Raw genomic sequence first — 14,738 nt, 5'->3', positions numbered from 1 at the left:
ACGGAGAAGAGGAGTGGGTGGAAGGGTGGAGAAGATTCCCGATTCTCCATGAAGTATTTAAGAGCAACAACTGAACTGTTAATAATTGATACTAAAATGTATGGGAATGTCATTGCTTCACCCCTCAGTAAAATCATGACTAAATTTAGCCAAGAACAGACTAGAAGTGCATCCTGTAACCTCTTAGTTGGTAGGATGTTTTCGTAGCAGAGAATGTTACAGGTCCTTTGATCAACCTTTTATTGTACAGTTGGAGAAACAAATACCCAGTAAGGGGCAGAATGGGGACTCGAGGCAGGAGTGCCCAAGGGCTGGTTCATTATTCTGTCCGCTCTGTCATGCTGATAACCTCGGATCTAGAAGCATTTGGCAATGACAGGGAGCATTGGAATTAGAAGAGAATGGAATCTTGGGTTCTAGCCATGTCAGCTCCTAGAGTGCAGACAGAGGTGCCTTTTTCTGCCGTGGTCCCATATTCAGGGATTGCTGACTCAGTGTAGTTTCTGCACATTGTGAACACAACACACCACGTGTATTAAATTATCTTGAGCAGCCCCGGTCAGCCCTCGTTTCTAGCCACCCTCTGCCTGGGCAGTTGCTTCTGGAAACCAGGGAGGCTACCTCCATGCCCTCGCCCACCCACCATATTCCTAGCCGTAGACTCCAGCTCTTGCTTGGTCCTGCTCTTCTTCTAAGTGCTTAACTTAATTCTGGCTGGATGGGGCAGTGTCCCATTTTGCACTTCTACCTTATCAACCTTTTCTCCCGTGTTTATCATCTGAGTAGGTTTAATGTGCTGACCAGACCGCTTTCTGTAAATATGCTCCTATAACTGTCAGCTCTTATTAGAAGTTTTCAGTGTAACAGAATGACTTGAGGACAAAAACCACCGCGACCTACCAGTTTGGAAACAAAAGGAGTCAGAGTCATTTCTGTTACAAATCTTGTTTTGTGTTATTTCCAATCTAAGCGAGATCTGAAATGAAATGCTCTGTGTACTCATTGTAAAATGGGATGAAAGTAAGAGTCAGAAGGCAAACTGGTGTGCTTTATTATTACTGGTATTATTTTGGGGGTGATTTTGCTGTAGCCAGAAGACTACGGAACTAGTGTCAGTGACACAGACATGGTTTCCGTAGCAAGGGGGCTTCTTCGCCCGCCGTGTTTTGACCTTCAGACCCACTGTTTCAGGCTGCTGCCCGCTTTGGTGTGTTGGAAATGTAAACACAATACATGGTGTATTTACTCCTATTTCTCTAGCTTTTCTCAATTCGCAGGCAGTTTTTACCCTTAAAACATGAATTGCAACACATGGACTTATTTTCCTTGTTACTCAGATAATTCCTCTCGCATGCAAGGAGGATGCCGCGCTCTGGCATCCCCGAGTCCTCAATGGGGCCACGATGTGTCCCTTTCCTCTTCCTCCCAGCTAGCATCCGCGGGAGGCGGGGCCAGGGCCGCGGGAGGCGGGGCCAGGGCCGCGGGAGGCGGGGCCAGGGTCTGTGGAGCAGGCACAGTGTGACTAATTGTCAGGTATGGAATGTGATTTTTTTTTTTCTTCAGCTTTATCTTCCTGTAGCTTTCTTGTGTTACTTGACTATGGAAAGGTAATATCTTAACTTTAAAAAGTAGCAGTTCTCTGAGCAGAGGAATCTGCTCCAGCATAGAAGTTAGCTGTTTATTTACAAAGTACTGAAAGTACTTCCTTTTTCAGATGTTATAAGTAAAATGTCAGAAGACAAATGAAGCCACTTAAGTGCATTTTATTATATTTAACCCTTGAACAGTGTGGGGGTTAAGGGCACCGATCCTCCACACGGTCAAAAATCCATGTATAACTTTCAACTCCCCCAAAACTTAACTACTAATAGCCTACTGGGTTGTTTTGAAGTTTTTATTTAAGTTCTAGTTAGTTAACATGTAGTGAAATATTGGCTTCAGGAGAAGAATTTAGTGATTCATCACTTCCATATAACACCCAGTGCTCATCCCAACAAGTGTCCTCAATCCCCGTCACCCATTTAGCCCGGCCCCTCCCCCCAATTACTAACCTGCTGTTGACTAGAAGCTTTACCGATAACATAAACAAGTTGATTAACACATATTTTGTATGTTATATATATTATATACTGTAGCCTTATAATAAGGTTAGCTAGAGAAAAGAAAATGTTAAGAAAATCACAAGTAAGGGAAACTACATAGCACTACTGTACTGTATAAGATCCCTGCGTAAATGGACCCACATGGTTCAAACCATGTTGTTCAAGGGCCGACAGTATACTTTTCTCTATTCAGTTAAGTACTGTCACATTAAACTGCTTTATCCTCTTGTAAATAGTGTCAACTTGTATTGAAGAGAATCAGAGTTTTCAGATATATTTCAGTTCTTTGATTTTAAAAAAAAGGAAAGGAAAGTCAGATTCTTGTAAAACCGCAAAGAAATACTGACCTGCCCCCGTGCTATTCTATCCCTAAATCCAGAAAACAGCTGTCATCACCATGAGGTCAAAGTATCCCAGAGAAGCTGATGGGTTAGTCTGTGAAAATGCTGTACCCCTGTCTGGGGAAGCAGGGGTAGCACAGCGTTACCGGAAACAGGTAGAGTGAAACAGACAAAAACTCCGGGGAGTACGGCTGGACGCGAGTCATGTGAGCATTCAACTATTGATAACACAAGCATCAAGGAGAGAGTGTCTACAACCAAAATACCATGCTTTTTCTCAAGACAGAAGGGAGGCAAGGAGCAGAAGTGGGTACCCAGAGAGAAATGTGGGAGCCAATACAGTGTCTGTGCATGAGTATATATGTGTGAACTAGAGGTAAGACCGTCACCAGTGTGATCCCCAGCCACTGAATTCTCCCGTTTCAGTAATTGCAAAATATGAAAGCATTTTGATTTGGGGTGGTCGTGCCTACTGGCTCCCACTTCCTCTTTGAACTTCTGTGTCTAAAGTGGGTGAGGAGCCTTAGTCAGTGGAAATGGGTGGGTGCAAACACAGGGAGCTAGTCCGTGGCCGGGGCAGGAAATGGGGGTGGGATGGCCGCCAGCAGCCCTCACAGAGCCCCACGGGCTGGACCGCCCAGCCACATGGTGCGTCACGGAGGGACCGCTTCTTCCCCTCTCCAGGAAACGGGTATGAGCAAGGTTGGTATTTGTCGTTCGCATCTGGTATCTGTTACTCTAACGTTTTTCGTAGTCTTTGCAGTTAAAGAATTCTGTTGTAAGGAACACTCAAGAGTTTGTAATTTCTCTTCTTGAATCCTTTTGATACTTATTTTAGTTAACCTGCTAGCAACGAAACCTTTTCACTTCACCAGGATTTCTGTGACTGTTTAAATATGTATTATAAACAAATAAATGTCCAAACAAGGAAGATTAAATGATTCATTGTGAATTTTGTACGTATCATGAAGGATATTTGTTGATAGATCTTGACGAGAGAGAACGTGAAAGCTACTTTCAGCTTTTTTTTTTTTTTTTTAAAGAATTTCTTTTATTTGTGTTGCTGTTTTTCCCTACCATAAACTAGTGTGACCATGTTGCTTTAGATAAAGGAGAAGCTGTAGAGATGGTGTCCACTTGAACCCTAACGCAACGGTCGGGTAATTCTAACAAATGAAGTAGTGAGCTCTGAGGTACACACAGTTTCCCAGTGATCTCAGTACCAAGTCCTAGATCATTAGTAGAATTGAATGGAATGTTACATTTCCATGTATTTTTAAGTACTTCATCGCTTGGCCTGTAATGGAATGGGGTCCATGTCTGAGGTGCGTGTGGACATGCACATGTTATGATTCACTGCCTGGAATTGATGGCCATGTGGCCAAAGCAAGTAGAAGACCTGAGTTCAAAGGAACCAGTGATTTACCTGTGATAGTGTAGACATCCACAGGATCTTCTAACGCACGGAAGGTGCAGATGGCTTTTTCTTGTTGTGGCTTGTTTTAACCTTGGCTGTATATGTTATTAGACAAGGAATGCTTTTTTTTTAAATGACGCTGGCCTCATTAAAGCTGCCTGTAATGTTCTTTATTTTGTGATTATAATAAACATTTTGTGAGATAATATTTGTATTTAGTCCTTTTTAGGAGGAAAACCGGATAGATTTTTTTCAAGCAAATTTCTGGTTTTCCATAGTTTTAGTTGCTCAGAAGTTTAAGGCCTTAATTTTGGAAACTGGATTCAAAAGCTAAAAGAAAACGAAATCTTTTAAAAATTTTATAACTCCTCAGCATAAAAGGTCATTTTAAATCTTTGCTGGAGTCTGTATTTTGAGGATTTCTTTAATTGACTTTAGTGTAAGTTAGACATTTTAGAAGGTGATGGATTCTGGTTACATTAATGGCTAACTAGAATTTGAATACATTCTGTCTTGTGCTGTGTTAGGTTTATTTTTGGAGTGGATGCAGTAGTCCTCACTTTATATTTACCTTAAGTTTGCTGTTTCTGTGTTTGAAAAATATGCCATGTTTACTGCTTACATCTAAGGGGATCAAAAATAGTGTTTCAGTTTTTCCTGATTAGTTAAATGTAGGGCCTTTTCCAAAGAGCATTTTTGTCTTTATTTTATATGGGACTAGACTTTAAGCTTTTACAGAGTTTCAGTTTAATTTCGAAATTTATGTATCTGAATTTGAGTTCACTGATTTCATTATAAATCCTACAGTGTCCAGCTTATCCACTGAAAGACTGACTCAAGTAGAAAAACAACAGCTGATTGCTGTGGGTCATTCTTTTGTATTCCTGTATTTTAGAGTTCAGGTAACTGAAGTGACTGGGAAAAGAAAGAAGAAACAAACCAACAAATTGGATTAGTCTCTATTTTTTATTATTCTGAAGAAACTTTTTTATGGGTTGTGGGAACTGGCTACTCTTGAGATAGATGCTTGTAAACATGTAATTCTACATGAGAGCTGACTTGCTAATGTAATTTGCAAGATTACCTCCTCTAACATCCCTCCTCTGCACTGAACAAAATGTAAAAGTTAGCAGAATTGAAAGTTGACCTGAAACTGACATTCTCTTTACCTCCTGCTTTGGGGTGGACCCTGATTACCTAGAATAGCACCTATTATTTTTCTTTTCCAGGGTAAGGGATGTTAGGTTTAAACGTTTAACTTTCAAGTTTTGCTTTCTCTTTGGGCTTAGAAGCCACGAGAGCGGTATTTGACGTGAGCAATGTTCCGTTAATTGGGGATTTTAACCACGCTTCTTTGCATATTAGAAAGTCCTTCGTAGGACCAACCCTGTCTCCCCCCTTTGGTTTATCTAGAAGACTTGCACTATCTGCCAGATGCTGCTTCCTAACCAGTGCAGCTACGCCTCACACCAGAGAATCCATCAGCACAAATCTCCCTACACCTGCCCCGAGTGTGGGGCCGTCTGCAGGTCGGTGCACTTCCAGAGCCACGTCACCAAGAACTGTCTGCACTACACACGGAGAGTTGGTTTTCGGTCAGTATCTTGTTTGCTTACATGCAAGTAAAGCCCGCTCGCTTGTCACCGCGCGGCATTTCGAGTTCTGAGGGGTCCATGCACACCGTTTGCGGGGTCATACAGTGATACCTCAATTAACAGATCCTCTGGGAACCGAGGCCATGTGCAGTGGCGTTGATCTGTTTGGATCTTTGTGGGATTAGCCTTCTGGTCCCCTACTCCAGAGGGTAGATGGAGCCCGTCCTCCTGCAAAACCGTGCATGGGCCAGCGGTCAGCTTGGATGAACTGTTAGAGCCTTTCCTGTCTGCACCCTTTCCAGCAACCTTCTGCTGTCACATTCTCTGCCTTTGAACCCCTCTAAGAGCACCATGCATTTCTGTACCTTTTCATACGTCTCCTCTGAGCAAAACAGATGCATGGTCTCTTATTTCGTCCTGTCGAAGGATTGGGTATTTGCCCTTTCCTAACATCATCGTTCTTTGTGGAAGAACCTTCTACCCCGGTAATCTTCCTCTGTCCCTTTTTCCTCATTACCCAAGTTCAGGCGTTTCCCTCGTCTCTGTACATCCTAGCTGTGGCCCCTTTTACTGCCCCTTGAGAATCTCAGATAACATCTGTTACAACATCTGGCAAATCTAATGTTCATTTAGGGAAGATGGAGTGATGATATACTGGAGCTTTGCCTTCCATGTGGTGACCTTCTGAAATGCATTCCTGTGCCTCCTTTTCTATTCTGACCCCACGAAGGTCAGTCAAGAAAGCACGCCGTTGCCACACAGTGTCTTTGTTAATAGAGGTATTACTGTACTGTGTGTGTTCCTTAAAATTAAGTGTTTGCTTGCCTATAACTTAAATGTTAGACTGTGAATACACAGTAATATGTTCTAGTTGCACAGTTAACGCTATTTAATGAAAATGAAGACTAGTCTGTATGATTTGATGGTTTTATTTCCATTACATTCAGGTCACAGCAGTATCGATGGCTCTGTCCCTTTCTTTAACCCTAAGAGAGACTTCGTTCTCGGTCTTATGACATGCCTCCAAGCCTGTGACGCAGGAATGCTTAATGCATTCAGATCCACCCTTGTAGGAAACGTTAGGTTTGGAAATTAAGGAACTAGAGATTTGGGGTGGTAATTCTGTCCCGTGGTGCCTCTGGCCATGGCGGCGTGGAGCCTGCTCCGGCCACACTGAGATGCCCCAGAGAAAGCAAGTGCATGCCCGCGGGCTCTAGGTGACGAGGAAAGTCACACATTGAAGGTGCCCTTGATTCTACAAAGCCGGTAGGAGGGTACCTTGGTTCTTACCCCAGGGTTTAAAACTATTATTACAGGGTTCTTTGTTTAGTCATGGGAAGCAGTTCTGCCCCATTTTTCTCTCTGCTCCTCTTTTAACAGATGCCAAACTTTCCTCAAGAGTTTATTTTTTTGAGTATAATGAAAGTAAACTTAGGGGGGAATGAATAAAGGAAGTAGGACTTCTGCAATTCTCACTATTCCTGGTGCCTTTCCTGAATTAAAACAAGCTCTGCACCCAGGCTAAAAGCAATCAATGCAGTTGGAAAAGCTGATCCCCTGCCCCCCACTTGGCACTTGGAATTTTTAAAATATTTTGTGTTTAGTGCAGGTTTTTTTCCCTTGGACTGGGGGCTTAGAAGAGCTATAAAAATGCTTCTGTGTGTGTATTCTGTGTAGTTCGTGTTTACCTCTTTAGGTGGGAGAAGAAAATACTTGACCTTAATTTTTTTTACCTGCTGCTTCAAATAATGGTCCTGCCTGATATTTGCCAGGGACTTAGCAGTCCCTTGGCCTTGTTATTTCTCCCAACTCTGTATGGGGAGAAGGACTTCTGGCTCTCTACTCCCATCATTTTCCCTTTGTTTTTGTTTTTTTGTTTTGGTTTTTGTTTTTTTTTGGTCAGAGAAGTCTCTGAAAAAGCTCTCATGCCTTACTTGTCCCTTCGTGACTCAGTGAGCCTGGTTCTTTCTCTTCTTGATCATACCGCCTCTCCCGGAGGGTGAGAGTGGTCCCTCCTGGCTCCTGGTCGTTGGTTTCTTAGATTTCTACTAGAAACTCCTAGGTTTTTATGAATTTTCCTACTTCTTGATCCATTGGCTTTGCATTTCGAAAGGGGGTCTATAGGATTGTATACTATAAACAGTAAAAAAAAATTAACTTTTAACATGAAGAGAAACACAAAGGACCTCAGGTACATGAAATATTTATTAATAGATAGGATTTTTGTAGCATTAAGATACTGTGTGAATCCTTCAAATCCTGTCTTCTGTTTGTTTGTCGTCTTTCTGTTCCCTGTTGACCTCTGTGCCCCAGAAAATTTTCTTCCATCTGAGGGCAGATATTTTACAAAACTCTCTCTTTTCTTAGCTGGTTTGTGAATTCTCTGCTTTCCTTCCTCACGTTAAGGCCGGTTTTCCCTTGGCCTTGTTGGTGCTCTTTGGGCCTTGTCCTTCCACTGTTGTCTAGATGCTTTACTTTCCTGTTTTTTTTTTTTCCGTAGCATTAAATCTTCTTCCCAGTCCAGACAAAATCAGAGAATTAGTTCTTTGTGTCTTTCTGCCCTTCCTCATCCTTTGCCCTTTGAACACCACCTTCCTGCCCTTGATGAGAAAATTTTTCTGTTTGTGGTGCCGGTGGAGAGGACCCTTCTGTTTCATTAGTGACCCATTTTTGTTTGATGGGATCCTCCTCTTAACGTAGGAATCAGGCTTGTAGGGTTGAGAAGAACTAAAACGTGACTTGAGTTCAACTGTTCTCCTTTTATGCATGAGAAACGGGCCCAGAGAGGATCAGTGACCTCTTGAGGACAACACAAGTTCAGGTTAACCCTAACTAATTTCATTGTGCATGGGTGGCTTTATTGCCTAAAATAACACTTCTAGTAGATAAGATAGAGGAGCTTTCCTTAATTATCTCCTGATAAGATTTAGTGTATTTTTTAATGTGTATGCTGCTGAATATTATGCCTTAAATCATTTAAAATGGTAATACACGAGTTACAATTTATATGGACTGCTGGCCAAGCTTAACAAGGCATGCTTTATGGAACCCCCATGCGTCAGAGAATCCGCTCCTGTGTGACTTGGGAAGCATCTCCATGAATGCGGAAGGTTCTAGGAATAAAAGTACCTTAAATTCATGCAGGCATAATGGAGCACTGCCTGCTGGAAGGCGGGCCCTGTCTGCAGTCCCCCTTCCCCAGGTTCTGCTTCCCCAAATCCATCCCCACCTTCACGTCCAGGAACGGCTCCGCTCAGGCGCCTTGCGGATTTACCTCCACAGACTCGTGTCTGCAGAGCCCACCTCAGGTTAGTTCTCAGGTGTGAAGACGGGGCAGTCCGTCATCAAGCAGACATGTGAGCAGTGTTGCCCAGAGTCCCTTCAGGAGAGAGAAGAGCTTGGGAAGAAGTACATTTAAGCGTCAGAGCTTGTTTCCCAAGGACTAGATGAGATCCGTTCCCGAGCTAATCCAATGATCACACTTTCAAGAAGTAAAGAAGTTAGTTTGAAAGACTATTTAGCCATGTTGATTTTTCAGGAGTTTATAATTCATGTTACTTCTTAAAACAAATGTAAGTGTACATGAGCTTATTTTCCAGGAGACAGTCTAGGTGGTTAACCTTGTCTACCGAACAGGCCTCCTTCATTGCAGATCCATTGAACAAATCAGTGTGTCCCCGGAGACCATGGCCATGGCTTCGAAGCCAGTACTGATTGGTTCCCTCCGCCCCTCTGTTGTTGGCTGTAGGTTGAGGCGGTGAAGAGTTCTTCCATTGGAAATGCCATTTAGGCATTGGGGGGTAGTTAGGAGTCTCAGGGGCTGGGGTTCAAATCCAGCATGTGGAAGTGTTTTCCAGAGCCACAAGACCTAGGGTCTTGCCATGTTCCCTGGGCCTGGTACCGCCTCCACACTCCGCCGGTCTCCCCACATGTGGGTGTTAACTCCCGGCAGTGTCGACGACGCACAGGACATGGGGCAGTTGAGTTTTGTTTTCCTTCTCATGATCTTCCTTCTTAAGTATATAAAAATAATTTGTTCTAAGTAGAAAACAAAACAAGATTTACTTCCTAAAGGCCATGAGAAGCCTCAAGAGGCCATTGACAAGATGCTCATTTTCGCTGACCTTGACAGTGAAGGTGCCCCCGTGTGATGGTCTGGTGCTGACGACCGCGTGTTTGTTTCCTGGCAGGTGTGTCCATTGCAATGTCGTGTACTCTGACGTGGCCGCTCTGAAGTCTCACATCCAGGGCTCTCACTGTGAAGTCTTCTACAAGTGTCCTATTTGTCCCATGGCGTTTAAGTCTGCCCCAAGCACACATTCCCATGCCTACACACAGCATCCCGGCGTCAAGATAGGAGAGCCAAAGTAAGTCCTGCCGCCTTCTGACTTCGTGCCACTGCCTGCTCAGGGATTTAGAGGACGGGGTAGTTCTGTGAAATAAAACTTAAGGTACAAAGAAAGACCCACTGAGAAGAGGTCGCAGCAGCAGGAGGTCCAGCCGGTGTCTTGTCACTCCCGGCACCCTTCGGCTCCTTCCAGGGGAAGCCTCCGGCCAAAAATGTCACTTTCTGCTTATGCCCTTCAGCTGTCACAAAGCAAGTGAATATTTATCAGTTTTGTCCTTTTTCTTAAGATGATTTTAACAACTAAGTTTGAGGCGAATGATAAAATACTGTCATCTTCCCTTTTTTGTTTTATAAACCTGGTTTCTTAAAGGGTACCAATGTCCATTTAAAACACTGGTCAGTGAATTTAACTTCATAGCCAGTCTAAGTCATTGATTAGCAAAAGCAAATTTCATGTTTGTCTTAATCTTGCCCTTATTTTGGGCACTTTTTGCTTTGTGAGTCTTTGATAACAAAGTGACCCTGGAGCAGACCTGGGCCTCCGCCTGCGTCACAGGCAGCTTAGCCAAGAGGAGGGAGTGTGGGCTTTGGATTCGGAGGCCTGCCACCCTCCACGCCCCCAGCAGCCGTGAGGGCTGGGACTGTCACGGGCTCTGTTTCAGCATCCATTTTTCTCCCTGTAAAGTGAGGGTAGTGCTTCCGGCCCAGAGTCTGCGTGAGGCTGAAGGGAGGTGACATTTAAAATGTGTGGCACACAGTCCCTCTGTCCAGAGCACGGAGGGGCCCGGGGACTGGTCCTTTCCACATTTCTTCTTTGTTGTGTGCATAGCACTGGGTCACAGCCTCGCGGTGAAGCTCATTTCATTCCCATATCATTTATGGCAAGGTGGAGTGTGTTGTGTGAGGTTAGTCTGTTGCACGAAGCTACTGATGTGTTTTGCCGTAACTCCGTGATCATGGAAGTGTTAGAGGGAAGACGTGCAGACAAGCCACGTGACGTGGGCCGGCCTTTTACGGTAACATTTAGTTTGGGGAAATATTAATGACGGAACACTATAGGAGCATTTATTAGAAAGTGAGGATAAAGTTTGGAATTCTGTTCTAGGAAGACCTCCCCTCTGGTCTCTGTGGATCCTTGAAATGAAGCAAACTGCTGATCAGGCGACACGTATAGAACCTGGTATCTTGGCCCCAAAGACACACTTGAGTGAGCTCTGAGGTCCTCGCTGTTCATGGTAGTAAAGCTTCTAGGTGCTAAGGGGGTGTCTTGCCCCATTAATACAGTCTTTAATTGGGTTCTTTTTTTTTTTCCCTTAAAGATTTTATTTCTTTCTTTGACAGACAGAGATCACAAGTAGGCAGAGGGGCAGGCAGAGAGAGAGGGGAAGAAGCAGGCTTCTCGCAGAGCAGGGAGCCCAGTGTGGGGCCTGATCCCAGGACCCTGAGATCATGACCTGAGTCGAAGACAGAGGCTGAACCCACTGAGCCACCCAGGTGCCCGTAATTGGGTTCTTTATTCAAATAAATAATTAAAACTTTACTGACATCCGGAATAGTATTTGTTACCTGGGAATACAGGGCAGCAACAGATTAAGGTAAGCTAAAATGGTATTTTTCTAGTTTGAGTAATGCATAGGTAAAAATTACTCCAGTATTTTCCTAAAATTATTTTTGCTACAATTGTTCTTTAATAAGTACCAGCTCGACCTCTATATTTTAAATTGTAAAGCCAAAGGGAAAAAAAATTAGGGATAAAATGCAGCAAAGCTGCCAACCCAGGCAGCTTTAACTCAGCCGCATCCCTTCAGTGAATGGCAGTGCTTGGTCGAGGTGAGTCGCCACCTGCAGCCTGGCTGGGACCCCAGGTGCTGCCCGTCAGGCTCCAAGGGGCATGACTGTATCACAGGGGGGCCTTGAGCTCGCTCTTCCTGCCACCTTGCCCCAATCCGCCTCCCATAAGGCCTTGCTGTGCCTTGGGAAACACTTACCTGGCCTCCACGTGATTCAGAAGCTTCCTTTTGACATTAAATCCATCTCTGCTCTGTTGATGTAAGCCCCCCACCCCCCTCCCAAATCAGTAGCCCTGACTACACTGGAGACTCAGGTGTTGAAATCTAGCAGGATTGGGTTCACAGGTGGTTATGCAAATGACAAGGGTATGCAAATGGTGTGCATTAATTTTTTTAAAGAACAATATAAAAATAACCCTCCCCCATTTTCTTTCAAGACTATATGAGGTCTAAAAATAGAGCGCCATAGAGTCCTGTTGTCCCAGCACCTCAAACTGAAATTCAGATTCTGCTTCTGTATTTTTTTTTTTTTTAAGATTTTTATTTAACATTGATGTAGTGTTTCTTGTGTGCCAGGCACTGTTCCAGTGCTGTATTTCTTGCTTTTCAGTGTGTGGTCAGGCTTGTTACCCTGCTGTCTTTAAAAAAAAAAAAAAAAAAAAAGCGGTGAGCCCTCTTTAATGCTTTCTGGGTGATTTCCAGTTCATTTTGAATGCCCTTTCCTGGATTTCATGGTGGTAGAGGTTTGTGTCTATTTTCGTCTTTTCGTTGACGTCTGATGAACAGCAGGGTTTTTGCTATTTTGTGCCTTCCTCTGACTTGCCACTCTAAATGTATGTGAGAAGCGAGACCTCCAAAGTCTAGGGATTATATAAGAGACAGAGTTTCTGAATCAGTTCAGCATGTACTAAATTTTAAGAGCAGAACGACGGGAGGCTTTGGAGTGAGATGAGGCTGAATTTGAACCGTGGCCCTGGGATCTGTGCAGCATCCGGTCGATTCTCTTCACCCCGAGCCTGTCCGTGACATGGTTCACCTGTTGGCGACGTGCGGATGGTCAGTTGCTCAGGCCAGTGCTTTGCGCTTAGTTGGATTCAGTAGTAATGAAGGAGGTAGTTTGTGGTAGTGATTTCTGAGCTTAGCATCTTGGTTCCATAAGCTTTTACATTTGTTTCAAGGGTCACGCACTATTCTGGAGAGTTTGGGTTGCTATCAGTCGGACCTGAGTGTGGGTATTTAGTTCTAGCTTTCTTTTTTCTCTTCCTTTCCTTTTTCTTTCCCTCCTTTCTCTTCCCTTCCTTCCTTCCTTCCTTCCTTCTATTAGGCTTTTTTTTTTTAAAGATTTTATTTATTTATTTGAGAGAGAGACCGTGAGAGAGAGCATGAGCGAGAAGAAGGTCAGAGGGAGAAGCAGACTCCCCGTGGAGCGGGGAGCCTGATGCGGGACTCGATCCCAGGACTCCGGGATCATGACCTGAGCGGAAGGCAGTCGGCCAACCAACTGAGCCACCCAGGCGTCCCATCTATTAGGCTTTTTAATTAAGTTAGGGTCCAGCATGGAACCCAGCATGGGGCTGGAACTCGTGAGCCTTAGATCAAGACCTGAGCTGAGATCAAGAGTCACTCGACCGAGGAGCCCACCCAGATGCCTGGTTTTAGGTTTCAGTTTCTCCCCCCCCCTTCCCTGCCTCTCCCCACTTCTCTCCATTTCCCTCTGCCCCTGCTCTTAGTGTGGTTACCCACTATTCCCTCAGTATTGCAACTAGGGTAGAATCCAGTCAAACATACAGGTTTGGCTTTCAGAGCCCTTGGCAGCTCTGCAGGACGTCCCCCACCATTCCCACAGTGGGGACCCAGCCACACTCTTTGTTTCTGTTCCCTCACCAGGCCATGCCCAAGCATTGGCCTGCGCACGCGCGGGCCTCACCCTCACCGTCCTGCCGGGCTTCCCTCCCCTGCCTGGCTAGGTCCCGTGGTTTTCGGCCATTGTAGTTGGAGAGTTTGCTCGGTCTTTTATGTCCTGACTCTTGTGTCTGTGAGGTTCATTGATTTGAGCTTTGTTTTTTAACATGAGCACCATTTTCACATTTCTCAGGAGTTTCTGTGCCCCGGGAAGCCGGAGGACGCTACGGTGACAGCCTTCAGCCGCGCTCCCGACATTCACGCCCACCATTTCTTTCTCCGTCTTTCTCTCTCTCGTTGACCAATAGTGGGGCAGCATGACCTAAGCATTGGAGTGTGTTCTGCGTCTCCTCCCAAACAGGTCACCCACGTGTGGCACCCCCTTTTGAGCCCTCCCAGTCAGAGATCGGTGTGATTACATCACTGCGCAATGCGTAGACCCCATGAAAATTTCTCTAATAGATGAGAAAATGTACCCCCCCCCCCCCCCAGGTTCAAAATCCTATCCAGGAACATGTTTTGCATTTAATCGTCCTGTCTTGTCAGGGTTCTTCTGCCTGGAACAGTTGCTACTTCTTCCCCCGCCTCTCATGTCCTCGGCCCCCCTCATTCTCAGGAGGACCCCTCCGTCCGTCGTGCTTTCTTGCAGCTGGACACAGGACACGTCCTCTTGGCAGGAGGCTCCTTGTGTCCCATCAGGGACCGGCAGTGCCCGTGCGCGCTTCTAGCGGCGATGCCGACCTGCGCCGTCTTAGTCAGGCAGGTGCCCGCCAGACCTCCCCGCCATATGGTCCCCGCCTCTCCCTGGATAAGCAGTAGCAGTTCGTGGGGTGGTGTTCCAGTGTTATACCAGCAAACTGTTTCTCAGAAAAATGCTGAAGTAAATAGTTTTTCGCCTATTTTATACTTTCTTTGCTATTCTGTGGATAGCAAAAAAAAAAAAGTCAAAGCAAACAAAACCCCACCCCAAAGGAATGTAGAGCCAGGAAAATGGGCCCTGCCAGTTTTCATGCAATAGTTCTAACTAAAAAATGTAAGAATAGAATCCTGAGAAAAATTCTTAGCCTGGATGGTTAATCTTCATTCTTTCCCCGAGGCTGCTCTTTTTTCCCTCTTGCTCTGCGGTAATTACAGAAAAATCAAGAAGTGTGGACAAGGTAGTAAGAGCACGTATAGTATCGTCTGGCAGAGATGATGGCAGTCGTGTGACCTTCTGTGTCTTCTCGATGCCCTTGAAAAAAAA

The 14,738-nt window shown here is 44.9% G+C and overlaps 1 protein-coding gene across 9 annotated transcripts in view; it reads left to right on the top strand.

The window, feature by feature from the left end:
• Positions 1-14,738, top strand: part of ZNF532 (zinc finger protein 532) — a 104,214-nt gene that overhangs the window by 56,662 nt on the left and 32,814 nt on the right. For 7 of the 9 annotated variants that reach the window (XM_059140859.1, XM_059140855.1, XM_059140854.1 and 4 more), the window contains 2 exons: positions 5,274-5,455; positions 9,646-9,822. The exons of the other annotated variants lie outside the window; for them this stretch is intronic. In XM_059140859.1, coding sequence (XP_058996842.1) covers positions 5,274-5,455; positions 9,646-9,822 — 359 coding nt within the window. The remainder of the gene's footprint in view (positions 1-5,273; positions 5,456-9,645; positions 9,823-14,738) is intronic. 9 annotated transcript variants of the gene reach the window in all.

This window comes from Mustela lutreola, chromosome 11 (assembly GCF_030435805.1).
Source record: "Mustela lutreola isolate mMusLut2 chromosome 11, mMusLut2.pri, whole genome shotgun sequence".
Taxonomy (NCBI): domain Eukaryota; kingdom Metazoa; phylum Chordata; class Mammalia; order Carnivora; family Mustelidae; genus Mustela; species Mustela lutreola.
This window is presented reverse-complemented; position numbering and strand designations above follow the sequence as displayed.